General features: G+C 43.4%; 1 protein-coding gene across 1 annotated transcript in view; it reads right to left on the bottom strand.

The window, feature by feature from the left end:
- Positions 1-26,716, bottom strand: part of C7 (complement C7) — a 413,756-nt gene that overhangs the window by 107,771 nt on the left and 279,269 nt on the right. The window contains exon 15 of the mRNA XM_086960581.1: positions 7,766-7,957. Coding sequence (XP_086816707.1) covers positions 7,766-7,957 — 192 coding nt within the window. The remainder of the gene's footprint in view (positions 1-7,765; positions 7,958-26,716) is intronic.

Here is a 26,716-nt window from a genome sequence, read left to right as displayed (position 1 = left end):
TATCTCACTGCTAATGAGATGCATTATTCCAATTCTGCTCCCTGAAATTCCCAATTTTTCCCCTTACTGCCCGCTGAATCCTGTTGGGACTTTTCCCACCCATAGGTAATGACTGTGGATCTGGCATTGTTTTTTCTGCTGGTGTCATGTTCATATCACTTCTGCCATGAAGCATGTCTCAGGGTGTTCCATCACCCTCGCATCCTACAGTCAAGCATTTCCAGGGTAAATGGCAACTCATTGTGGTGGTGCCAACTATTTGGACTAGGAATGTCTGCGGACCAGGGTGCCTGCAATTCAACCAAGGTAATGTACCTAACTAGCTATGCATTTGGATGTTGGCTGGCAACATATTTCTGCATGTATCTCACACATAATTTACACATACACACATACAAATGTATTTTCCCAACTACTGCAATGGTCTGCCAACCGCCAGGCACTCATTACATTGAATAGCATCAAATATTATGCCTCAAAAATACAGATGATATGGGTTTTGCAGTGTAGTTCCTATATTCCCAATAGGCTCTGCGCATTGGAATAGTGTATCCTATAGATTAGAGGTAGGACTGAGGTCGACTAGGTCTCTATCGAATATACTAGACTTAATGCCAGCTAGCTCAGAGGTCACTAGAAACTTTCTCGAATTCACAAGAAGGGATTAGTCTCTGACAACCGCATAAACATGACAACTTTGTTTCCCCAAGATAAAAGGTATCTTCAGAGTTGTGGAAACAATAGATGGATATTTCAATCAGTCATCGTGCATGCTTCGTTTCACTAGAGGTGCAGAGAAAGTAGATAATAAAAGGTTTTTTTGAACAGTCTTCTTTCTCAAGCATAAGAAATGAACTTCTACAAAAGTAAACCTGTTTGTAAAATATAATGCGTACAGTATAAATAGTAGAATAAAATAATACTGTAAGAGCATTGTATGGTTCCTAAACCATATATAAATACATACATAAATAAAAGAGGCTAAAAGTACTCAACTGGTGCTTCTAAAATACGCCTACCCCGGTGTACCTAACCTAAGCTTAGTACGAGGGAGGAAGTAAGTGAGGTGTAGCCTAAAGGTAGTATTCTTTTTGCCAAGAATCTACTCAAGATTTTTCCAAGGATCTAATCAGCTCCGTACCTTAGTTTAGAATGGAGAAGGTCGGTCTCGGGACTCGATTTCCCAACAACCCACATGGGTAGCTTGGAAACACTGGAGCTGGATTTCTCGGCAGGAGAAAAGACAGCGTCTCTCTCAGTGCGTCTGCTGGAGGGTCGACTTCCTTCGGCACTTGCTGTGGCAGGGTGCGTCGGGCAAGTAGATAGTCGAACTGCTCCAAACCACCGTGTGTTTGCTTGGGCGAGTGTAGAAATATTTATACCTTGAAGGTGCCGACTTAGACGTACAGTTAGACATAATAACATCATCAAAGAGTCTCTCTTCTTTGAAAACTTCATGAGTTCTTGGATAAATCAATACTCAAGCAAGGGGAAGTCCCTGACTGCTGAAGGCGAGTTTTTCCAAGAAATCGTTGTGGATTTTCGGAACTAGAGGAAGTAGCCCTGCTGTATTTGGACTGCATGAGCTAAGCCTAATATGGTTATGATTGCTATGCCTATATAAGGATATGGTGATGTATACCTATATAAGGGCATGAATCGGGAAACTTACAATAGGGTCCTAAAATGATACATAACACCCACTCCACGCTATTATGTTCATCTAAGAGTAAATAATAAATCTAGAGCATGTATTTACAACCCCCAAAAATGTCATATAAAATGCATTTTGAAATGGTTGCACACGAAAAATGAGCATTTTGTATAGTACACATTTAAAGGAAATGACTTCATTGTAAGCATATGATATGATATTAGCAATGCTAACTAAATGAATCATGAAAATTACATTTATGAAATGGCTCTTAGTTACAGAAGGAAAAAGGTCGAGACTATCCCATAGCAGAATATACAAACTGTTCTGGTTTGTGGATTATGCTAATATTGTTTCTAGGAAGTGTTCAAGGAATTCTTGTTCTCTAAGAATAGTTCTACTTTAAGCAGATTACTTTTTGTGCCAAAGTTCATTTTTTGGAGAGGAAAAAGTCAAACAAATCTGTCGAAAAAATAGAGTCTCACACTTGGTAGCTTTTGTTTTGAAAAAAGTGAAGGTCGAATTTCAGAGTTCGAAAGAACGATGTGTGCTAATTTCAAAAGTTATTCTCGGTGTAAGTCATCAAGGCTGGCAAATAAATCATCTACCACAGTAGATAAAAGTTCGACTACTTCATTAAAAAGGTCAATTGTGCACAGATGTGAAGCATTGCCGTCAGCGTTGGTTGCCGCGTTAGCAAAGTTCATATCAGATGGTACACAGTAACGAGATAGCTTACTCCTGGCATCATTCCACAACAGCTGTGATCATTTAACATAATGTAGCTACCATTGGAAAGCTGCCTGAAAATTGGATCTATCACCGCTGTGGGCGAACCCTGCAGGTGGCAAGAAAGGTTATAGGAAGAACCCTCGCAGGCTCCGTGTAAATTAATACTTTGACACAATAGTTTACGGCTTAGTGAGCTTTCACAGTTTTTACCACTAAGAAATACTTCCTTTCCCCCACTCCAACATTTGTGTGTGTATGGTAAATCCCAGGTCGACTTAATGTATTCTTTACCCAACCTTTCATACATGCCTGCTGGTATATGGTTTAATCAATACTGAAACTGGAAAATCGTCACTGGTATCGTGATGGTGCCATGTATTATCCATTCAACTGATGGTTTCTCAGAAATGGTCAATGGTAATCTCTCCAGTTTTTCAATGCTCTGCACCGTATAGTCTGCTACCCTCTGTGCCAACGAGATTTGTTTATCTGTAAGATTACATACAGTAAACAGTGACGTAATGTTGATGAAACGCCAGGGCACATAGCCATAACGAAGGTTTTGCAACGTCCAGCCTAGTAGCATTATAGAACGTAATTGAGACTGGCCATGTTGTAACATTAGCAAGTCCTATTCCATTATGTCTATGGCAGATCATACAATGCTGTCCAAAGAATAAATTCTGGACGACAGAGTTGTTAACCCATTGTCAAATACAGATAGTGATTTCACTAAATTAATACGATCAATTTCTCGTATTCTTTCAGCTGTTTGCATTTGCTTGACTTTCCATGCTTCATTGTAAGCAGCGTATATACAGCCGAATATGAAACATTTTTGACGTGGATTACGAGGTCCAAGTAACATTTCGTGTACATCAACGCCTTCTTTAAGCAAAGATAAGAGTTGTATTATTTCCAGGAGTGTGGATATCTGTAGCCATTCAAGGCATAGATTTCCTATACTATAAGTTGTTATTTTTTTTTTATTGTGTTATTCTTTAATGTGAGACATTACAAATACCAGGGATGCATTATACCAGGATAATGCATCCCTCGCTAGACAAGTTAAGGCTGGTCCTGGAAAAGATCAGTGGCAGTGGAAGCACAGTGTCTAAGAGATGATAATGCGTTCTATTCCTAAAGTTTCAATGTACTTCAAGGCAATAAGCAACACGGAGTTGGGGTTAAACATACACCAGCTCTTTGAAGCAGGCAAATATATCTTGGAATCTGGCCGAGTTACTGTGAACGCTTGTGTTTTGTTCAGGAATCTATCTTGACAGTTATTCGTGTCTGTGGGCCAGATTAACCATTTTTTCCATTCAGGATGTGTTTTGTTCGGTTGTAAAATATTATTTACGTCTACCTCCTCATCTGAAGTTAAATTACTATCAGGTGTGGGCTTAAGTATGGACGGTTTGTTTAAATCTTTTATCGTAGCTATGCCAAGACAAGATGTCTGTTGAACAGTGTCATTTAGGAACATCATTTGTTCTAGGATGATGCAGGCTCTGAACAATGCTTCGAAACCTTATACCTGCCAGTCTTTTGTGCCCCAAACAGTTTTTGTCTCAATGTTGTCTTTCCAAAAGTCAAAGCGAAGGTGGACAATTGAGCATCAAAGCAGCAGAATAAATTTGTTTAGTATTTGTCAACATACTCTTCATGCCTGTCTTATTCACATTTTTAAAGTAAAAACTTTCTGGGTGTAAAAAATGTACTGAGATTTCTCTTATACTGCGCTTAATTTGCATCTCGGGGGCCTTGTATTATGATTGTTTTGCTTTTGCACTCATATCACATCTGGGTGAGTCATATATCCAGGCTGCGCTATTTATGTACACTCTCTCCTATCTGATTATATGGTACTTTTAAATGTATCCCCTCATTTGTGTTTTTGTCGCATTTGGCTGGATCTTTAATGCAGGTCAATTCTATTAATTCAGTGCTGCTGCTGGCCTCTTGGTACATCTGCTGATCTCATTCACTTGCATTGTGCTGCCGCTGCCTACTTGATTTTGTCATACAGAATCCTTAAGCCTCCTACAGATTCCTTCTAACTTTAAGCACTTTGTTTCACAAATAATTCAGCTGACTCCTGCTGATTCTAATAGCACTATTGTTGCAAAGCCATCCTGTGCCCTGGGCACCCCCCATCCTTTTGCTGACTGGTACTGGTGGTAACTGACTCTGACCTACCCTGGGCTCTACCTAACCAGGCCCTGGGCAAGTGCTATGCTGAAAGAGACACTTAGAATACATTGAAAGCACCCACATACCCCAGGGTACACTATGGGTTAGGGTACCCTGGGAATGGCCGGACCTCCCCTATAAGGCCCTAGTACCAAATAGGGCAGGGGGATTGAAACTACCTATAAGTCCCTAGTATAGAATACGGCAGGGCAGTTTGGAGGCCAAGCAGCCTTTTTCTGAACTTGCATGGGTGCACTGTTGGAGCCTGAGGTCAGGTTAAAAGCAGCCCTGTGTGGGAGGACGACTTTTAAAATGCAAATTGTTCTCAAACTCAGCTTTGGTGTTTGGGGCACTTGACAATTAATACACTACATTGTTTGGGCATTGTAGGTATCGCCCGGGGCTCCCCTATGTGTCTCAGGGGTGGCGGGGTCAGCTATTTATAACAGAAGACCCTTATAAAATGAGTTGTATATGCCCTGGGTTCAGAGAAATGAAACATTTCACTCCCCACACTGTGATAAAGTGCTTCACAAAAACGACTTTTGAGCTAGGAGCACTGTCTCCTTAAGGTGTTCCAGGGTTGGGACATCTTGTTTATATAAGCAGGGTTCTTATAAAATGTGTTTTTATAAGTCCTGGTGTTGGAAAAATGGCCCAAGTCATTTTTCCCATTGCAAATCACCTGTCACATAGGTTAGCATGGCAACACGTTATTTACTAATAAATCCCGCTAGAATTAAAAAATAGCATTCAAAGACTTCCCAGAATGGTATTGATAAATCCAGCAATATGGTATTGTTGAATTTCTCCTAAAATATACAGGCAAAACGTTATAAGACTTTCTTGACTGTAAGCCAAAATTCAACCTTCCAGTGGTCTGTCCTGATTGTTCAGTGTAAAGTGGATTTCCCAAGCTTCTTTGATGAGGTGATAAAGAGCACCTGGGGTTAGCCAGCTCTTCTGGGAGGGTAGGGTTCTACTACAGAGGAATGCCAGAGCATGGAGAGGGGTTGTAAACAATTTCCTGCAATGGAAGGAGGAGACAAGCAGAAGACACCTGCTTCATTTACAACTCTCCACTTTGAACCCAGCCTGATGCTAGACTTAAGGAAAGAATGAGCAGATGCAATGGGGAGAGACTATGGAGCTTAGTCTTCCTGGAGGTGTGTTTAGCCAAGTTTTCTCCCCCTTTGAAGGAAGTGTTCATGCTCTGGGGTGTTGCCCAGCTCCTCATTGGACAGGAGTGCTCTCCTGCTCGACCCCAGAGAACACTGAATAAGTATCTGAGAGGGGCAGCGCTTCTCAGATTTGCTTCATGAACATTAAGAAAGAAGAAGGTTTCCTTCTGGAAGTTAATTTGTGCACCAGCCAGGCCTGACTGGATGCACCTGCTGCACAATCTGAAACTACAGCCCTATGGATCAAACCTGCTTCAAAAGGACTAAAGTGTGGACTCCCTGCAAGCTACAGGTTAACAGAGCTCACCTGGACCATCACCACAAAGAATCCTCAGTCTGGAAAACTACCAGTGGATTTGTAAGGGTTTTGTCAAAGTGGATTGTGGGAACTGTAGTCCCAAACTTTCAAGGACCATCTTGGAGATTCTAGGCCCTTGCATTGTGTTTTGGACACTTTGGACCTACAGGAGGAACTTCAGGAAGGAGTACCTCACGGAATTAGGCCTGCATGACATCTGGTGAGAAATTCTCCAGAAAAGTTGCTAAGTGTGAATTTGTCCCTGTCAGAGGCAAACAAATATCCAAAGGTGGTACTGTTGGTTTCTATGCACTAGGAAGTGTCTAATGTTTAAAAATTCACATCTCTGATTCCCTACTGTGGAATTTTTTGTTTTGGTATTATGTTAAAGATGAAAATCTTTCCTATTTTTATAAATTGGTGTTGAATTTTTATTGTGTGTTGTGTCTAGATTATTTACTGAATTGGTGTTTTAAATGGTTTACATACCTGACTTTGAAGTTAAGCCTGCCTGCCTGTGTGCAGCCAACCTAGCAAGTGCTGAGCATGGGAATAGTAGTTTAAGACTTATTCTGAACCTGTATATCGAGGTAGAGGTAAGATTGACAGTGGTAAATGCATATCTGCCGCTACTTTCCAACAACCATGCTACCTTGCTCCCTTTGCCCCACTTATAGAGCAACACAGTGTAAATGTTATCTTATACGCTGATGATACCCAGCTTATGTTCTCCTTCAAAGATCACTCTGAGGCAGCATTTACCAATTTCAAGCAGTTTATGATGGGCATATCAGCCTGGATGACTGATAACTGTCTAAGGCTGAACACCGATAATACAGAGGTTTTGTTTTTTAATTAGCCATCCCCTCCACAATCTGTCCTTTGGTGGCCATCAGAGCTTAATCCTCCCCCTCTTCCTGTCTCCTCTGCCAGGAACCTAGGGTTCCAATTCGATGGCACCCTCTCGCCACCATCTCAAGCAAGACCCTGATGAGCCATGTTTCCTCGTCCTGTTTCTGGAAAATGAAGGCTTTATGGAGATTCCTTCATCTCCTACCTTTGGACTGCAGGGAAACGATAGTCCATGCGCTGATCACATCGAGTTGGTCTACGCAAATAGTTTGTATTCAGGTTTACCAGCCTACCTGATCAGGAAATTACAAAGTATAGAGAATTCAGCTACTAGGCTTATCAGAAATGTCCGGCTATGTCACCACATATCCCCCATCTACGTAGCCTCCACTGACTGCCTGTTAAAAGGAGGACAAAATTCAAGGCACAAACTTAAGAAGGGACACCTTCAACACGCCCCTTCCAAATACTGAATCACAAAACCTAAATTGCGATTTGGTAGCAAGTTGCCGAATTACACATTGGTCTTTGTACATCACAAAAAGCATTTTTGCAGTCACAAATGGCCCAATTCGCAGAATCGAGAGGTTTGCGAAGGTAAAAATGTTTTGTACATCGCCATTAGCTCTGAAGTGTGAAACTATAATTACCTCTGATGAGGCTAAGCCTGCAATTTATAGTGAAATATTTAAAACACTTCAAAACACCCATTTAATTAATCTCAAATGCATATTCCCTGCCAACCAAGAAACGCGTTGAGGTTATTCAGATAAAGCGATTCATATATTAACAGCCTATAAGTGATACAAACTATCATCACAATAGTGCCCCAGAAGCATCAAAAGTACCTACATGTTTTCTTGCACTGGATATTTTTTACATCAGGAGACCACTTTAGGCTTGTTTCACAAACTATGGTGGCTGCACCCTCCAAATGATGGCCAGCTGGACAAGACAGGGTCACTTCCTCTCCAATCTCATAAGAGCCTTTGTTTGGGGACGTTCTTACAACACTCTGCAGGCCAGGGGAAGTACAAACTGTTCCTGGAGAATTAGAAAAACATCACACTGCATTAAAGTTAGAAAATAGTGGAAATAGCTGGTTTAATAGTTCACTATATGCAGTCATACACATTAATTATTTTTCTTGTTCACTGCGTGTTGTTTATACAAATAAGTAAGCATGGGTGGGTTTTCTGTGGATAGAAGGATAACTTGATAGCTACATAGGCAGAAAGGAATGCCGAGAAGCAGGAGGGTGCTCTAAATTAAATATTTCTGAGCTCCTACCACAACTTAAACGTGAGATTCTCGTTTCTGCACACACTATCTGCTTGATTTGTGCAGGCACACCTTTTTATCAACAAGGTATCGCTTGATGCTAACACCTATTTTTTTTTTTTTTTTTAGTCTTATATAGCGCTCGACTTACCCTGGGGCATTTCGGCGCTTGCCTTGGGAACCCATCCTGGCTTTTTCCCTGTGAGATAACCCGTACTGGGCATCCCCAAGGTGAAAGCCAGGCATCCCGCCGCGGGGGGGCCGTTGTGGAGATTAAGCAAGCTAATGCCCAGAGTTGCAGAGTGTGAACCCATGATTCGAGTGTGCACCGAAGCGAGAATTATCGAGTCGGTGGATATTTGGGCTCAAGACCCTGCCGCGTCGGGAATTGAACCCTGGTCCCGGGTCTGACCTCTGCTTCTGGGTCTGCCTCCTCTCCGGCGAGTGGCCCATAAGAGTAAAGAATAAACCCATATATAGTCCAGGCTTTTTCAGTTTGATGTTCAGATCACTTGTGTACCTAACACTTTAGTGTAGAATATAAAAATGCATCTGTCTCTGTATAATTTGTTTCGATAGTCCCAATTTAGAAGTGAATAAGTGAATGAATGAATGAGTGTGTGAATGAGTGAGCCTGCATTTCTAAAGTGTATGGCTACCAGAAGGCCCCCCAGCGCTAGGAGCGGTGACATTGTAGAACTACTGACGGTCTTCAAGGAAACAGAAAAGTTTTCAGAAGTTTTCAAAAAGTCAAATAATTACCCTAAAGATGAATATGATTAGGTAGCTGGTTCCACACTTTCGCAGCATCATAAGGGAACAGACATCCACCAGTCTGGAACCTTTTTATCCTGGAAACTATTGCAAGATGCTTATTCCCTGAGCACAAGAACCTATTGGGACAATAGGGAGAGATGATAGACCGAAGAATAGGTAGCCCCTTGGATGACATAGTCTTATGAACGATGCACAATGCTTTAAACTGAACTCTTTCCGCGACGGGAGCCAATGGATGGTGACAATAGAAGGCCTTGCAGATTCCTGATTGGGGGCCTGCATTAGAAGCACCATTTTGAACAGCCTGCTGTTTTGTAATAGTTGAACACCGAGATCCTAGATAAAGAGCATTGGCGTAATCAAGTCGAGAAAGAATTAACGCTTGAACTAACAGTCTCCTGGCATTGAAAGGCAGCACGGGGAGCATTTTCCTTATCATCTTCAAAATCCCTTAACAACTACCTGCCACCTTCTGTGCTTGCTCCTTAAAGTTTAAATTGTGGTACAGCCAAACACCAAGGCTCTTGATCTGTTCTTTAGGGGGCGAGGCATTAGGCCAGACAACTGGGCCAGAATGAGCTAACCTTCAAGGGGGAGGCTTTGCGCAGGAACATGAGCTCTTTTTTAGCCCCATTGAGTTTCAAATAAGAGCCTTCCATCCAGGCAGACACCCTTTCAAGACAGCTCGCTAGATCAGATTCAGCTTTGTCAAGTTGGCTGAGGGAGACAATCAGCGAAGTGTCATCAGCATAACTGATAATCTGAATACCACAGGGCATTACCACCTCAGCCAGGGAGCTCATGGAAACATTAAAAAGCATGGGGCTCAGGGATGAACCCTGAGGAACCCCACATCTCAGTGACATACTTTCAGAGATAGACTTATCCACAAATACTTAAAATGATCTATACTCTAGGAAGGACTCTAGCCACTTAAGTGTTGTCCCTGTCACTCATACCTCTTGGAGTCTCTGGATAAGCAGTTAAGTTCGAATGTGTTTTTTAATCAGCATCACTGTAATTCCCAGGCTCAATATTAAACATAGATTTCCAATAGTGCGACCTTACACTGGAGCATTTGTCAAAGTTTGCATTGGGCCATGAGGTGGAAGGGTGTGGTAAAGAAATAAGCACACACCGAGGCCCTGTTCCCTGGTGGTTGACAGGCTGGGGTGAGCTAAGGCATGCCAGATCAGTGCTTATGAAAGGCAGACAGAGTCTGCTACATGACCCTCACGCGCCGGGAGCATCTGTGTGTGGCAAGTGTTAAAAGGTAGTCATCTCCACAAGCCTTGAAGGAATGGGGCACTTATAGTTTTACGTGATATCAGTGAGATTTAAGGCAAGTGGGCTTTGTGCCATGTTTAAAGTCCGTGTGTTAAGGGCAGGAGAGCCAAAACGCAGTCAGTGGCATGCTAGGCACATGCTTCTGGGATGCCATAGAATGTTGGCACACCGTTGATCAATTTTTAGGTCAGTGACTCAGGAAGTACAGGTGATTTGGTTGCGGCTAGTTGTAAACCTGCTGTTGTTATCAAAAGATGGGCCAGAGACTGCGTTTCATTCACTTACACATAAGGTTCATGGTTCGAAGAGGTTAGCGGACTTAAGAATATTCAGTCACCTGTCCCTGTTTAATTACTGAAGGTTGATAGGGCCGGGGCATGGTCAGTTGCGTATGAGGCTGGTAAGAGTGCAGCTAGTTACGATGGGCTGGGCAGATTACTCACACACTAGATTCATTTTTCTGGATTCGTGACAGGATCTGGGTTACAGTTGAGTGCATTTTTCCTCTGGAAGACTGGATAGGTTTGGCTGGAGTAAGCTAAATGTCATAGTAATGTCTCATAAGGCAGCTTTCCATGAAGGCATGTCAGTTGCATGTTGCTCAAGTAAGTACCTCACCCTCCTGGTGGCAGGTGTCAGGTCGGAATGATACAACCTGCTAATCTCTGAGAGTGGATAGGAATAGAGGGGTGTTTGCTAGCTGGGGGAGTTACTCATGAATCCGTGGTTCAGGAGAAGGTACCGTATTTTCCGGCGTATAAGACGACTTTTTAACCCCTTAAAATTTTCTGGAAAGTCGGGGGTCGTCTTATACGCCGGATGCAAAATTAGACCGTCTGTTTTCATGTTTTTTTTTTAACAGCGCGGACTACTCCTGAAGGTTCCCGCGCTTCCGGCCCAGCCGGAGGTGGGGGAGGGTCGCTCTAATCCGCCCGCCAGCCACAGAGTCGAAGAGTCGAAGAGCATTGCATCCTGGGGGCTCCCGCGCACAATTGGCTTTCAAGCCGCAACTTCGCTCCTACTTCGCCCCTACTGCCTGGTGGGTACCCCCGAGGCCTCCCGCAGAAATTGGCAGCCATAATGCCGGAGGATTCCCGCCGGAGCATTGCATCGGTGGACAACGCTGAGGATCCGCGATAGCATCCACGGAGTCGGAGGACGCCGCCGGGCACTGGAGCTGCTTCACTGCGGTAAGCTGAGCGTACTCGGAGGACTAGCGGGTGGAGAGATTACGGTAGGCTTGCAATATTTCCAGCATACAAGCAAGGTGGAAGAAACATTTCCCGCCTAAGTACGGTATACAGTGCTTACAACCCTACCGTATATTTCTAAAAACCAAACGTTAAGTTACATGGTTCAAAAGTGACAATAGCGAGCAACCAAAATACATGAGGTAGCAATCGGTACATTACAAGAGAAAAAAGTGATAAGTGTGCAGGTTATAACAAAATACATGAGGTAGCAATCGGTACATTACAAGAGAAAAAAGTGATAAGTGTGCAGGTTATAAAAGCGTACAAGCTACGAGTAGAGCGTTGGACTGTGCTGGAAGTGGGGGTAGTCTTATACGGCCAGTATAGCACAAAACCTAAATTTTATCAAGCAAAGTGGGGGGTCGTCTTATACGCCGGGTCGTCTTATACGCCGGAAAATACGGTAGAAGACACTAATTAGGTTGTTTCTTAATCTTGCTGAGTTCAAGATTCCTAAATGTAGCCAGCATTATATGCCAAAGCTACGCTACAGAGGGTTTTACATTTCAAGGTCTCTTGGGTTGAAATGTTTTATTTTGTCATATAAGCCACATGGCTGTAGGAGTTAATATCAAACTAGACCTCCTCGAGAGGAAGTCAATCTATTTCAAGCCATTTGTGCAAATAATTGAATCTCCATTTTAGAAGCTCAGAAATGTTTAGTTTGGAGCCAGCATGAAGAAGAAACAGGCCCCACAAAAAAATGGATATACCTTAGTTAAGGTATCAAATAACTACCTTTTTTTAATGCCTTTATTATTTTGTTTTTAATAGCTTGTACTCCACCTTTTCATATTTCAAGGGTTATGCAGAAGGCATAGTAACTACATGCATATAGAAAGAATATGCAATAACAGGATTAGGAGAGGCAATGAGAGTAAACATTTAAGAGCGATGCACAAAAACATTTTTAATAACAAAAGTACCAGCAGCATAAACTGTAACAATTCCTGAAATGTAGTATAGAAATGTTATACAGAACGTTTACTGTAGCACTGAGAGTAAATAATTTGAGACATACAATAACATAGCAAGAAGAAATGGAAGATAAACAATTGACCCGTGCATACATTTTTATTACATCTGCAAAATGTCCAGAATTTCACAAAAGGCAGAAGCATGTATCAAACACGGTAGATCAAATGTGGAGTGATAAAGAAGAGATGCTGTAGTTGCTTCAAAAGCTGACCATGGCCCATAAGTCAAATTTTATAGTCTTACCATTACCCAATTTGATTGACAAATATTCATGGTTTCAAAATGTAATTGTGTCACAGTCGGGTTTATAACACAGAGAATACCTAGCCAAGAAATGGGGAAAAAGGTGTTCTAGATGACAGGAAAGCTTAATAAGTTTAGCAAACTGCCTTGGACCCTGATCGCCTTGCTTATGATGCTTAATGGAGAATTAGATACAAATAGGCAGGAGAATCTTGAATTTAGGTAAAGACTGAGGGCCCGATGTAGGTCGCCCAATACCGGTCGGTAACGGCCGATTTCGGCCGTTACCGACCGGTATTTGGCTTTTGACATGTAGGTGGCTCCGAATTTACAGAATCGGTATATTTACCGAATCAGTAAATACCGAAACTTACCGATTCGGTATTGAATTCGGTAAAAATACCCACATCCTGAATGCCAGTTCTTAAATACCAAATCGGTATGATTCGGTATTTAAGAATCGGTAATCTGGGATTACCTACATCGGGGCCCTGAGAGTCAAATTTCCCAAAATGTAAAACAACACAACAGAGCAAGGCAACTTGCTGCGCTGCATGACAGGGAGAGAGCAGGAATGCACCGTATCTACTAAGATATGTGGCCAGATGTAGGTCACCAAATGCCGGTCGGTAACGGCCGATTTCGGTCGTTACCGACCGGTATTTGGTGATTGAGATGTGGGGGCCTATATTTTACAGAATCAGTAAATTTACCGATTCGGTAAAATACTGATTCTGTAAAATACCGAGTCGGTAAATCTATATGTAGGTGGCACTGGAAACAGTGCCACAGGCCCCTAAGAATTCGTTATTTATCATGTAATACTATTGCATGGTAAATAACGAATTCCTGTGTACATGCACATCTGTGCATGTACACCTGTGCATGTACACCTGTGCCCTGAGGGCATGTATGTGTGTCACATGGCACACAAGCCTGAATCAGGGGTGCAACAGGGTGTCAAAGTGACACCCTGTCCCCCTTGTAAATTGGGTAATTTTACCAAATCAGTATTTACCGATTCGGTAATTGACATTGGTTCCTATGGGCCTCAAGGCCCATAGGAATCAATGGCAATTACCGAATCGGTATTTACCAATTTGGTAATAACCGAATGTTACAGATTCGGTAAAAAAATCGGTAAAAATACCTACATAGCATTTACTGATCTGTAAATACCGAATCGGTAAAATTCGGTATTTACGAATCAGTAAATGCCATTTACCTACATCAGGCCCATGATGTTTTACTGCTTTCTCCTTGCACCGGTGCACTGAGTGCTGCCTAGCCCCAAGGTCCCAGGAAGCTTGTTTCCGGTCCAGGGAGGCCCAGGCCTGGCAGTTTAGGCTAGACTGTTCCCAAGGGGAGCAGGATCAAGACTGATTTGCAAACGGCTGGGTCCAAACTGGGGAGGTGTGGTGAGCAAAAAAACGATGGATTTAACCCAGATCTGTCTCTGGGGGTGCATGTTTGATTTGTTTAGCATTCTGTCCATCAATTGTTCTTTTTGCTTTTGTCCCCCTAAGTGGGAAGGGAATGCCCTTAAGTGGGTCCCATACTCACGGTGCCACTGGATTCAAGCTTTATATTGGGAACAATGGTTCCAGTGGAATAATACATATATTTTCTTTAGTAAATACAACGCATAATAGCGATATCAGTGAACCCGGCTGGTTTTACTCGTACACGCACATGGTTGACACGCCATACCACAAATGAATGAGCCCTTGTGAATCGCAGATGTCCCCCATTCTGTTGGTCCTGACGAGACCCCTTATTCAGATTCGGGTCGAAACGCTGTCAACGCTTTATGGAAGTGAACCACGTAGACAGCACCTATGATTGTATAGAGTCGCTGTAACATTCGATTGTTATCATTTATTGGTCGCTTTCATCATGAATATACATTCTTTGGAAACCCTGTAAATATTTCTCACTTAATGTCACTCAACTGTTCTGTTTTTTGATTCTTTGAATACACTTGGGACACTCCGCACTGTTTGAAACCTATTCTGTACAATTTATATGTTATTTACTCCTTTTTTGAAAACAATACAAATTAAATTTTGATATGAATCCTGGTGTCACAAGCTTTATCTCTCTTTCTAGCATTCCTCCTAACCCTCAGCTGATATCGTTATTATGCCTTGTATTTACTAAAGAAATGTATTATTCCACTGGAACCATTGTTCTCATTATAAAGCACGCACCCTGGTTCCTTTGTGAGTAGGGCTCCCTTGTTCTCCTTCCATCCGGATTCAAGCTAGCCTTGTTGATGAGGGGTGATACCCCGAAATGGTCCCAGGATGCTTGTTTCTGGCCCTCTGAGGACGTGGCCTGGCAGTGCAGATATTCCCATGGGGTGCAGGGTCAAGACTGATTTGCTTGTGTCTGGGTCCAAACTAGGGTGGCGTGGTGAGCAAAAAAATGATAGCTTAAACTCAGATCTGTGACTGGGGGTGAATGTTTGATTTGTTCAGCATTTCTTCCATCATTTGTTCTTTTTGAGTTTGATTCATAAGTGGGAAGGGTATCCCCAGACATGGGTCCCATGCTCACTGTGCCACTGGATTAAAGCTAACCTGAATGGTGAGAGGTGATACTCTGAAACCTGTCCCAGGATGCTTGCTTCTGTTCCATAGAGCACCTTGACTGGCAATTTGGGCTGGACTGTTCCCAAGGGGAGCAGGGTCAAGACTGATTTGCATATGGCTGGGTCCAAACTGGGGTGGCTTGGTGAGTAAAACAACAATGGATTAAAAGAAGATCTGTGACTGGGGTGAATGTTTGATTTGTCCAGCAGTCGGTCCATCATTTGTTCTTTTTGCTTTTGTCATCCTAAGTGAGAAGGATATACCCAGACGTGGGTCCCATGCTAACTGTGCCACTGGAGTAAGGTTAACCTGGCTGATGAGGGGTGATAAACCGAAACCAGTCCCAGTATACATGTTTCCAGTCCAGGGCGAACCTGGCCTGGCTGTTCGGGCTTGACTGTGCCCATGGGGGTGGGTGGGAGGGGCAGGGTCAAGGCTGACTTGCATATGGCTGGGTCCTAACTTGTGTGGTGTGGTGAGCAAAATATTATGGCTTAAACCCAGATCAATGGCTGGGTTGAATGTGTGATTTGTTCAACATTACGTCCATCATTTGTTCTTTTTCCCTGTGTAACCCCAATGCATTCACCCTTGCTCCATGGTGCAAGGGTGCCTGTGTTTCGTGCTAGAAGGGACACCTACCTGAACAAAAACAATACGTAAAGGCTGTTTCCTCTTTTCTATGTGTGCCTATGCAGCACACATATATAGAGGAAATAGCACAGAGAAATTAAGATATTGCTGGCGCGGGTCCCGCTTTGCCCTGTGAGCTCCCTGCCACCTGAATTGTTGCTGCGGATGGAGAGGCATTACCCCCAGAGGACAATCTGCCTAATTGCTGCTAAGGGGGTCTGACTGAGGAAAAACCACATGCCGCACGGGACTCCAGAGACCAGGAGCCCGTGCGTGTAGTCACCTGTGAGGAGCCCCGCCTCCCTGCACACCGGCACATATACCCATATCCGGTTCACGCATCGTGGGACGCGAGCGGGACCAAGCCGGACGAAGCCCGGACAAAGGGCGGACAGTCCGGGACAGGCAGGGGCTGGGCTGGGCCACCCCTTTAAGCCGTTGTGGTCTAGCAGAGGTTAGATGAGGAAAGGTACTGTTATAAACGGAAAGTTCACCGGTTGCTGTAGAGCGGATTGATAAAATATCTTAGTAAGCTGGTGTGGTATTAAGGGTGATGGGGAAGAGGAAGTCAACCGAAGGGGGTGCGGATCAGCAGGTAAATGGGAAAAAAGGCAAAAAGGCAAAAAAAAATCCCTAAATGCTGCACCCAATTGTGTACTGAGTAGTATTGAACTATTGGTTGAAGAATGTTCGGAAATTTTATCAGAGGCACCGAATGTACCAACTGAGAGCCCAATCGCCCCCCGCAAGATAATGTAGTTCAGAAGCGGGGTAAAGTAGCAATTCCGGCAATCTTCCAAAAGAAAGCACAAAATGTGGTTGACATCCATGTATCTCCAAAAATATCGCAGGTGCCCAAGTCCATAGAATCCCCAGGTGGGGGAAATACGACCAAGGAGGGAGATGGCATGGTACATACAATAGAGGGTGATGATGGGGATGGGCAGGAGGTGGGAGATGGAGCTGGGATAATTTGTTCTAACAGATATGCTGCACTGGAAGGCGAATCAAGGGAGATAGGTGATGTTTTGGCACAGGGCCTAAGAAAGGATGTCCAGAGATTAGCGAGCATACGAAGTTGTCAAAATTGCCAGAATTTTAAAGATATTTTTTTAGAGAAAATGGGAGGTCTGGAGGAGGAAATGGTTCAGATAAGAAAATTACTGAAGGACCTAATTAAGCAGAGGGGGAAACATGATCCAGATAACTCCCAACTAGTGGCGCCGTCCTTATTGACATGTGGTCACAGTAATCATGCAGCTCCAAAAGGAGGCACTAAAACGATATTCCAAACAGGTCGAGGCTCCCCAAAGGCCCCGCAAAGGGGTACAGCTCCTAATACAGTAAGATCCTTAAATATAGGGGCCAAACAACTTAGTGCTGTGAAAGCAGCAGAGGGGAGGGTAGACAAAACATTAAATCCAACACAGAATGGTGGAGGGTTTATGGGAACGGGATAGTGGTTGCCCTAGCTCTTATGCAGGTGCAGTAAAACAGACGGGACCACTGGCAAATTCCCAGCGGGGGCAAGAAAAGCTGCCCTGTGTCCCATTGGTGCTAAATAAAGTCCAAAATGTGATGGCAAACGTGTGGCCAAATAGGTTCTTTGGTCAACCAATATCTTATAGACCTGCTAACAACATTGTCTACCTGACGGGGGTTCCTAAGTTGAATCGCAATGTGTATGAGAGCAGGGACTCTACCTGTAATAAAGCGATTCACTGGTTACGCCATGAAAGAGGATGTAGGTCGATTATTAGGGAAGACCTGATGAAAGTGCAAAGACTATCCTTGATTAACTCAATTACTGACTGTATCGAAATACATCTTAGGGATAAGACATTAGCAGAGAACTTGGTCACCCTGGAGTATAGATCAACCCCGCCTACACACTCAAACATACAAATTAGACAGTCGCCCTGGTGGTCAAAAGATAATGGTCAAAATGAGTCAGTTCTAAATATGGTGGATTGACTATGGAAAGACAACCAAATCCTTGATCCGCTTGATACTATCCCAGCCCAAGGGTCAAAGAATACGAGTCAGCATATTGTAAGTCCCGGCCAGAGGGAGGGGGTAACCAACAAGGGTAAAATGTATCCCTGGAGGATTGAAGCACCAGCTAGCAACATGCATAACATCAAAAACAGTGTAGATAGGGGATCACTCCCTAATCCCAGTGCCAAAGGTTTAGCTCCAGCTCACAATAATATTTATCTCCTCTCATGGAACATAGCAGGGTTACAAAAAAAGTTGGCCATCCCCGAATGGAATGACTTTATAGACAAATTTAATATCTGTATGTTCCAAGAGACGTGGAGCGTGACCCCAATTTATAAAAATGGGTATGCTACATACTTCATTCCAGCAACTACGGAGGGGAGAGGACGCCCTTCGGGTGGCCTACATGTATGGATCAGCGTGTCACTAAATTGGGCTGTTACCGTCCATAACCTACCCTCAGAGGATATATTATACTTGTCTCTTAAAGGTTTGAGTGGAGGTAAAACATTAGAATTGTTTTGCGTATACGCAAGGGGTATCCAGGGTGGTAAATCTTCACCGACAATAGCGCTATTGGACTCAACATTAGCTGATATTGTCACCTAGGTGATAATTGGGGGCGATTTTAATTGTACATATGAACCCCTAGCCGATGACGAGGTATTAGGTCTTAGCGCAGATGATTGGAACCAGGCTATTCCTGCCTTAACCCTGGATCCTATTAAGAAATGGACGGCCAGAGCAATTCAAATGAATGCTCTAACGTTGGAACGCAATTTACAGGCACTGAATGGGAGGACTGCTTCTGACCCTAATGGGGCTATGACATTTAATAGAATAGGTAGACAATCCCGAATAGACTACATATTATTGAACACCCAATCATGGAGTAACTTAGTGGATATGGAGGTCGTACAATCACAGGACAGTGATCACAACCCACTTTGTATGGAAATTAACTGGGGGCCCGAGAAGGGAATTAGGAGTGGACCACTGATGATCACTAAGGAAGTGACCCCTACAAATTGTAACCGGAAGCTGAAATGGAGTAGGGTTAAATGTGAAGAGGTTAAATTAAATAACGTTAAGGAGCTTGTTGTAGCAGGAACTACCGCCCTTTCACCCTGTGGGCTAGTCCAGCCTAATGCTTTAGATCTTACATTGACTTATTCGTATAAGACCATGATGGATAAAATTAGCATGCTTTTCATTGTAGGGGATAGTAGGGGACAGATTAGATTAAAACAAAAACCCCCGAATGGCAATCCTTGGTATACGGTTGAGTGTAGAGAAAAAAGGAAATTAATCACAAAATCTATAAAAAGTAAAGACACTGTTGCAGTAAGATTAGCCAGAAAAGAGTATGGCAGGGCTATTAAAGTAGCTAAGAGAGAATGGGAGGAGGATCATTGGCAGCAACTTAAGTTAGCCGCCAATGGAAAAGACTCAACTGTATTCTGGAATTTGATCAAGGAATTAGACAGGAGAGGGACAGAGCCAATAACTAATCATATCACTGAATCACAGTGGCACTCCCATTTTGTAAAACTGTATTGTGGAGAAGAAGATCTAGGACCAACAAAAAGGTTAGATAATGAACTGAATTTGGAGGCTATAAAACAGATGGAAGTCTTCACCCCTCGGGAAGTGCAGGATGCAATCGCAAATATAACACCAGGCAAGGCTGCCGGGCCGGATGGGTTGCCGGGCGATTTTCTTCTGCATGACCCGGGGACCAATTTCATAGTCCTTGTAATGAGCCTAATTCTGTATGGACACCCCGTCCCGAAATCATGGAGGGGTGCGGAGGTTGTTGCCATATATAAGAAAGGGGATAGGGAGGACCCTGCCAACTACTGACCTATAAGTCTGATCGATACAATCCAGAAGGTAGTTGGCAGGGTCATCGTGACTAGAATAGGGACATGGATCAATGACAATAATATTTTGACACACTTTCAGACGGGATTTAGGCAGAATGTGGGCACGATGGACCAGGTTTTAGGTTCTGTGCGGTGTACTGGAAGACTGTGTCCATCGCGAAGGGCAGTCTATACTTAGCCTTTATAGATTTAAAAACCGCATTTGATGTCATTCCCCATTACAAGCTTTGGAAGGTCTTGTCGGATATGGGGCTTCCGTGTCACCTCTTGCGGATGGTTGTTAGACTCCACAAGGACAATTATGCCAGAATCCGTTGGGGGAGCCAGGGCCAGTTAACAGAGAGGGTGCCAGTTAGCAGAGGGGTTCACCAGGGCTGCGTGATGGCACCGACATTGTTCTCCCTCTTTATCAATGGGGTGGTAGACCATTTGAGGGAGGACCCTGCTGATGCCCCAGTCCTGGCCAGGGAAAAAACACCTACCCTACTCTTTGCGGACGACACCCTTCTGATGTCCAAAACCCCATTGGGTTTGCAGAAACTTCTCGACTGCTTTAGTTCATTTTGCAATGAAGGAGGGCTAACTGTAAATACTGCAAAAACAAAACTGATGATGTTATCCTCTAGAAAAAAAGCCAGGAAGATTAACCTTACCCTAAACGGGTCAGTATTAGGTGTGGTGGAAGAGTTTGACTACCTGGGAGTCAGGTTGAGTAATAATATGAAATGGGACTCCCACGTAGCTAAAATGCTTTTAAACCTAAAAAGGGTCTCAGGAATTATCCTGAGGAACAAACGGTTGTCCATCAGTAGGCCAATAGCTGCAACCCTTGCGGTCTACGAAGGAAAGGCACTGGCCTCTGCGGTCTATGGCTCAGAACTCTGGGGGGGTGAGAATGTAAGGGATTTGATAATGGCTGAGAATAAGTTTGTGAGAGATTTGGTCTCACTTCCTCTATCAACCCCATTGAAACCCCTGTTTATCGACAAGGGCAAGCGATCAATTGCAGACAAAGTACGCCTCCGCCCTTTACTGTTTTGGGGGCGACTGAGAAGGACACCTGAATTATCAAAATATGCCTTGGTATTGGATGAGCTGATTGCCCTGAATGTCTCAAATAAGATAAAACGGCTAAACAATCTGAGACAGTTGGTCGTGGGCTTAGGAATGGTTGAATTCTGGAACTCCCAGTCCCCGCCAATGAACAAATTGTTAAGAAAATATATTGGGAGTGGGTTGACTCAGAGGAATTAAAAAGCACAAAGTGGGGGCAGTTGACGAACCAATTCCTTGAGCATAAGCCAATGAGGAGGTTAGAGCCCTTTTTGGACTACATACAAATTCCAAGAGATAGATCCCTCTTCTTGAAGATGAGATATGGTATACTCCCCCTTAAAAAGTTCACAGAGGGGTGGAAAGGAGTGAGGGACTATGATCTCACTTGCCCTGGCTGCCCATGTAAGAAAGAATCCCTGCCACATTTCCTGTTTGCTTGTAAGGCCTATAAGCTTCCTAGAGCAAGATGGTTGAAACCTGTGTGCAGGGAAAAGGGCGTCAGAGATTTTAGGGTTGTGCTGCGTGTTTTTTTATCTGATACTACATCACTGTATATTGTTTGTGGGATTGCCAAGTACTTGGCCAGTGCTTGGTTCATACGGTATAAATTGTTATGTTATATCCAAAACTAAATGCCTACCGTTTGAGATGATTGAATTTTATAGGAATGCACCTTCTCTGTAATAATTTTTAATTGTAAATAGTTTTTAAAGCATTTTTAAGCGATGACAAATGTGATACTTGTAAATTGGTTTTATGTATATCGATGTTCGTGTTTTTATGATATGAAACATATCGAATAAAGTATTACAACAACAACAGAAAAGCTGTTGGAAAAGCATACCATTTTGACACAATCCCAGGTTTACTTCCTTTAGGAAATCTGGGATTGCATCTAAATCCACAGGTTGATGCTTGGGAAAGTCCATGTTCCAATAGTGAAACGCTTTCCCAATGCAGAGTAATACAAGACAGAAATTTGAGCTACCTTACATTACTCTGGATTTAATAAGCTGCGCAGAACCACACAAGGGGGCTTTGCATGGCTTAGCAAATCTCACATAAGTCCTTGCATTGCCTTATGCAACCTTGCATGACGCAATGTGGGACAATCCTGCTGTGAATTACAATAGGCTGTTTTCAACTTGTTTACTTGCTGCTGTAGGATGGAGCTTAAATCAAATAACTACAGGGTGAATGAGAAACCTAGCAAAGAAGAGCTTATGTAGAGAGGGTGAACATTGGGGAGGATGAGCGAGAAACTGGAGTAGGAAAGAAGCATAGAGGGAATGGCGAAAGTGCATGAGGGTGGACAGGTGGGCTAAGGAATGAATAATGGTAGATAAAAAGATGCTTCTATGCAAGGCTTCTGTAAGGAAAATGTTACTTACCCTTTAAGCATCTATTTGTAGCATTTACTGTTGTGGGCACATATGCTGTGCATACTCCTGCCATCTATTATCGGTCCCAGACTTTGCACATTTTTTTGTCAAACAATTTGAAGTTGCAAGACCTGTTGTGACTACTTCTATAATCTACAGTGTACCATGACACAGGTTTCACCTCACATTGTTTTTGCTCAGCGGAACAGCATAAATGAAGGGAAAGTGTCAAACACAAGAAGAATGTAAAGTAAGAGAAAGGGCATTGAACATTGGGATCACTGCCCACTTCCAGGTTAGGAGGGTGGGTGCATGTGAATCTACAGCACTATATCCTACAAACAGATGATTACAGTGTATCATTTTCTGGTTGTAGCATGTGTGGCTGTAGATATGCATGCTCAGCGTAGACTGTAAAGCAGTTTCCATGAAAGCTGGCTAATGGTGATGCTGATGTTTGGAACTAAGTGCCATAATTTCTACCCTTGTGGCGCAAGCCAGTGCAGCAAGTCACCTTGCTGTGCTGCGCTGCTTCACAGGGAAATGGCAGGAATGCACCATCTTTATTCAATTTGGTGCATTCCTGTCCTCTCCATGTGCGCTGGCGCCATTTTGGCAGCTTAGTGCCAAGGCAGACACCCTTGTTCCATGGAACAAGAGTGCCTGTGTTGCTGGCAGAATTGTCTTTGTGAAGGAAGGGGCATCTTTCTGAAAAACAACAATCCTGAGAGGCTTTTTCCTCTTTCTATGCATACTGCAGAATGCAGCTACACATAGAAAGAGGAAAACACGAGGAGAAATTAACATATTTCTCCTTGTTAAGCTTCACCTGGTAGGCGTAGGTTTTTGGTCATCCCCGGTTTACAAGTTCTTGTAAATCTGGTTATGCATCAAAATCCATGAATGTTGCAAAGGAACACCCACACAACACCCATGGAAATGACTCCCTGGAGCAGATTAATGCAACACAGCGATTTGTGCTACGCTACATTACTCAAGATTTATGAAGCCACGTAGGGCCACGCAAGGTGGCCTTGTGTGGCTTCATATATCTCAATTTTCATTTACATTGCTCTTTCATCACATTTCGTGGTGCAAGAGCAATGCAAAGGGGCCTGTAAATATGCCCCTAAATTCTTAATACAATCTGAAAAACGATTGTCTACTGGCAGAGTAGTCTTTAATGAATGTATGTGGTGTTGGCCATGTGGCAGCTTTGACAATGTCAGCCAGAGGGATGTTGCAGAAGATAGCTATCGTGGCATCCTTTTTGTATGTGGAGTGTGCTCTTGGGGACATGGGAGTGTGTGTTTTGCATGGGTTAGCATGTCTGGATACACCTTACTATCCATCCCATAATACCTAATTTAGAGGTGGGGTGCCCTGTGTAGGTTTTAGTAAAGGCTATTGAAAGCTGGCTTGTTTTACCAACAAATGTGATCCTGTTAGTCTAGTACATGAGCACACTTTGAGGTCTAGAGTATGTAAGCCCGTTAAGCTACAGAGTCTTGATGCTGGAAGAAGATGGACAGCTCTATGATAGACTGGAATGAAAAGATGAGAATAACTTGGGCTGAATGTTTGGGCTGGTCATGAGGACCACTCTATCTTTGTGGACCGGGATGAAAGTTTCCTGAATTGTGAGAGGTTAAATTTTGCTAACTCCTCTGCCTGAGGGTATTGCTATGAAGAAGGCTACTTTCCATGACAGAAACTGCAAGTTACAGCAGAAGAAGGATTAAAAGCGTAGGCCCATAAGCTGTGTGAGGCTTTCTAGGAGATATCACACTTTCAAGGCCGTCCATGCAGACCACAACCACCAAAAGGATGGAATAAAAGGGCTGTCTGGCACAGCTTGCAGCTGCTAAGATGAGGGTCATGGGCACCTGATTCATCTTCTTCACCACATATAGGATGAGGGGAAGAGAAGCGTTGGCAACTGTCCGCATCCAAATTCACCAGTACTTCATTGCCCATGGACATGGATGTGGGTACCTGGAAGCAAAGTTGGAGCATTTTCTGTTTGCTGGGTGGTGAACAGGTCAATGATTGGGGTGCCCCATAGATGAAAGTACCTGTGCAGAACTTGTGGGTTGATGTCTCACTCATGGGCATGTTAATTCATCCTGGTGAGAAGGTTTGCAAAGTTGTTGGCCACCCTTGGAAAGTACTCTCCTAATGGGTTGATATTGTTGCAGATTGCCCAATACTCGAGCTTCTGAAAAGTAAGATAGCTATAGGGAGTGGGTCCTCCCCTGCTTCTGAACATAATACATGCTGGTTATATTATCTGTCTTGGACCGCCAGGAGTTACAGGAAATTCATATGACAGCCCTGGTACTGGGGAGTCCAAGGGCCCGATTCACAGAACTAACTTAAGACAAAATCCTAAACTTACTACCATTTTAGCATTCACAGAAGGTACTTACTCATTTCGGTATTCACAGAAGTTAGGAGTCCTAACTTTAGGACTCCTAAATGCCTTCTGTGAATACCGAAAGTCTTAAAATTAGGATTTTTCTCAATTTCTTCAATTCAAAAGGGGGAAAACGCGGGTTTTGTTAACCACGGGGGTTTAAGTTGTTTGGTTATTTACCCTAACAAAATAGTAGCAGGACAGCTTGAAGACTGGTAACGAAATCAAGGGGAAGAGAGGTGGGAAGTCATGTGAAAATATACTATGAAATCACTTCAGCTCAAAGGCGACTATGTGACTGCATGTAATTATAATTAGAATAGGCCAGAAAATTGATACAAGGGAAAATGTACATTTTATAGATTGGTTATTTAATGCCCATGAATTACATATCTGTTGTTCCTAACAAGTAAAACGTGATTTTGTGACAGTTTTTTAGTCCATGAAGTAGAGCATTGTATGTTAATATGTGTTTAATTAATTTGACAGTTACCCCTGACGAAGGGCCCCTGGAGGCCCGAAATGCATTGTTTTTTTTATTAAACTGCTTATGATGAAACACGCCTTCAGTACGTATTTTTGAATGAAGAGGCTCGGATGGTCCATCAAGAATATGGGAAACTTAAGTAAATTGGCATTCCCTTGCCCGTGGATGAATCTTGATTACTGTTGGTTGAAGTTTGGAATTAATGGAATATAAAGGATTTAAGTGGAAGACAAAAAGTAAAAAGGTTGCATTAGCACTAGCGACAGTGCCATGGTTTGGGGCACGGACACAGTGCCCCTTCACAGTGACTTAATGTTTTCACGTGCCTAGGAGCTGGGCACGTCACCATTGAGCACGCTTCATGATATATGGATACAGAGGATGAACTTGATGAAAAATGGTGTGCAGCCTACCCACTAATGTTGGTCTTGCAGGGCATGTCATGTGGAGATGCCTTGACAGAATGTAGAGGGTGAGTGGCCTGAGGACTGGGAGTAGCCAAAGGTAACCATAAAAAATCCTTACTTGTAAAGCACAAACATATCACCCTTAAGGTTTCAAGACGCTGGGGACCATCGGGGAGATTAGGTGAGCTACTGCCCAGAGTCACATGATGCTGAGCTGAGCTGCCACCAGCGCTGTGGATCGAACTGTGATTCCTGTGCTCTGGAGTCAGCCACTTTGACCACTGCACCACACCTCTCCTGTCTTTTTTGCATTAGAAAGTACAGGACGTACACTCATTTGCGTCATTGGTGTGGGAGCACTATGGCTCTCTTCATGAGGAGTTACTGAGCTTCTCCTTCCAGAAACCAGAGATGGTTTCAGCAGAGGACATGGTGGTGGTAAGGGACGGTGGGAACAGTGGCGTGGAACTCAAGGCAGTAACTTTTCCTTACCACCACAAGTATCCACTGATCGGAGATTATCTCCTCCCAATGGAGGAGGACATCGCCTAGTTTACCCCGAAAGACATTATGTGATCGGGGTAACTCATGGCAAGTCATTGATTGAAGGTGGATTTGCTACTATTGGAGCTGCCTCTACCTTTGCCAAGGTTGTTGCCCCTGTTTCTGCCTCTGGTGTAATGCCTGCTGGCTTCAGAGTCCTGAATAGACTGCTGTTAGTGCTGGTAACCTTGGGCCTGACTGAGTGGAGTGGTCTTGGCTACAGCTCTAAACTACTGTCTTTGAAAAGCAGTTTTCAGGCATTTGACCTGAGGGCACCATTAGACTTAGCCGTCTTACTGACGTTTTCATTTTTTTCTAACATCTCATTGATCTGTGGGCCAAAGAGTAAGAGTTGCTACCCATCAAGTGGAAGATTGAGGAGATGTATGGAGATTTTGATGCCTGGGGTGTTGATTTTTTGGGAAGTGGTATAATCTTCATCTAGAGTGCAGCTAATATTAGCAGTGGCGATAACCTTTCCCCTGGCATTGAGCTCTTGTCCCTTTAGGTGTTGCTCCAATTCCTCCCAGTGATATCCGTAAGAGCGAGTAAGAAGAAACACAACGTTGGAAATGTACC

The sequence above is a fragment of the Lissotriton vulgaris genome, chromosome 3_1, assembly GCF_964263255.1.
Source record: "Lissotriton vulgaris chromosome 3_1, aLisVul1.2, whole genome shotgun sequence".
Classification (NCBI taxonomy): Eukaryota; Metazoa; Chordata; class Amphibia; order Caudata; family Salamandridae; genus Lissotriton; species Lissotriton vulgaris.
This window is presented reverse-complemented; position numbering and strand designations above follow the sequence as displayed.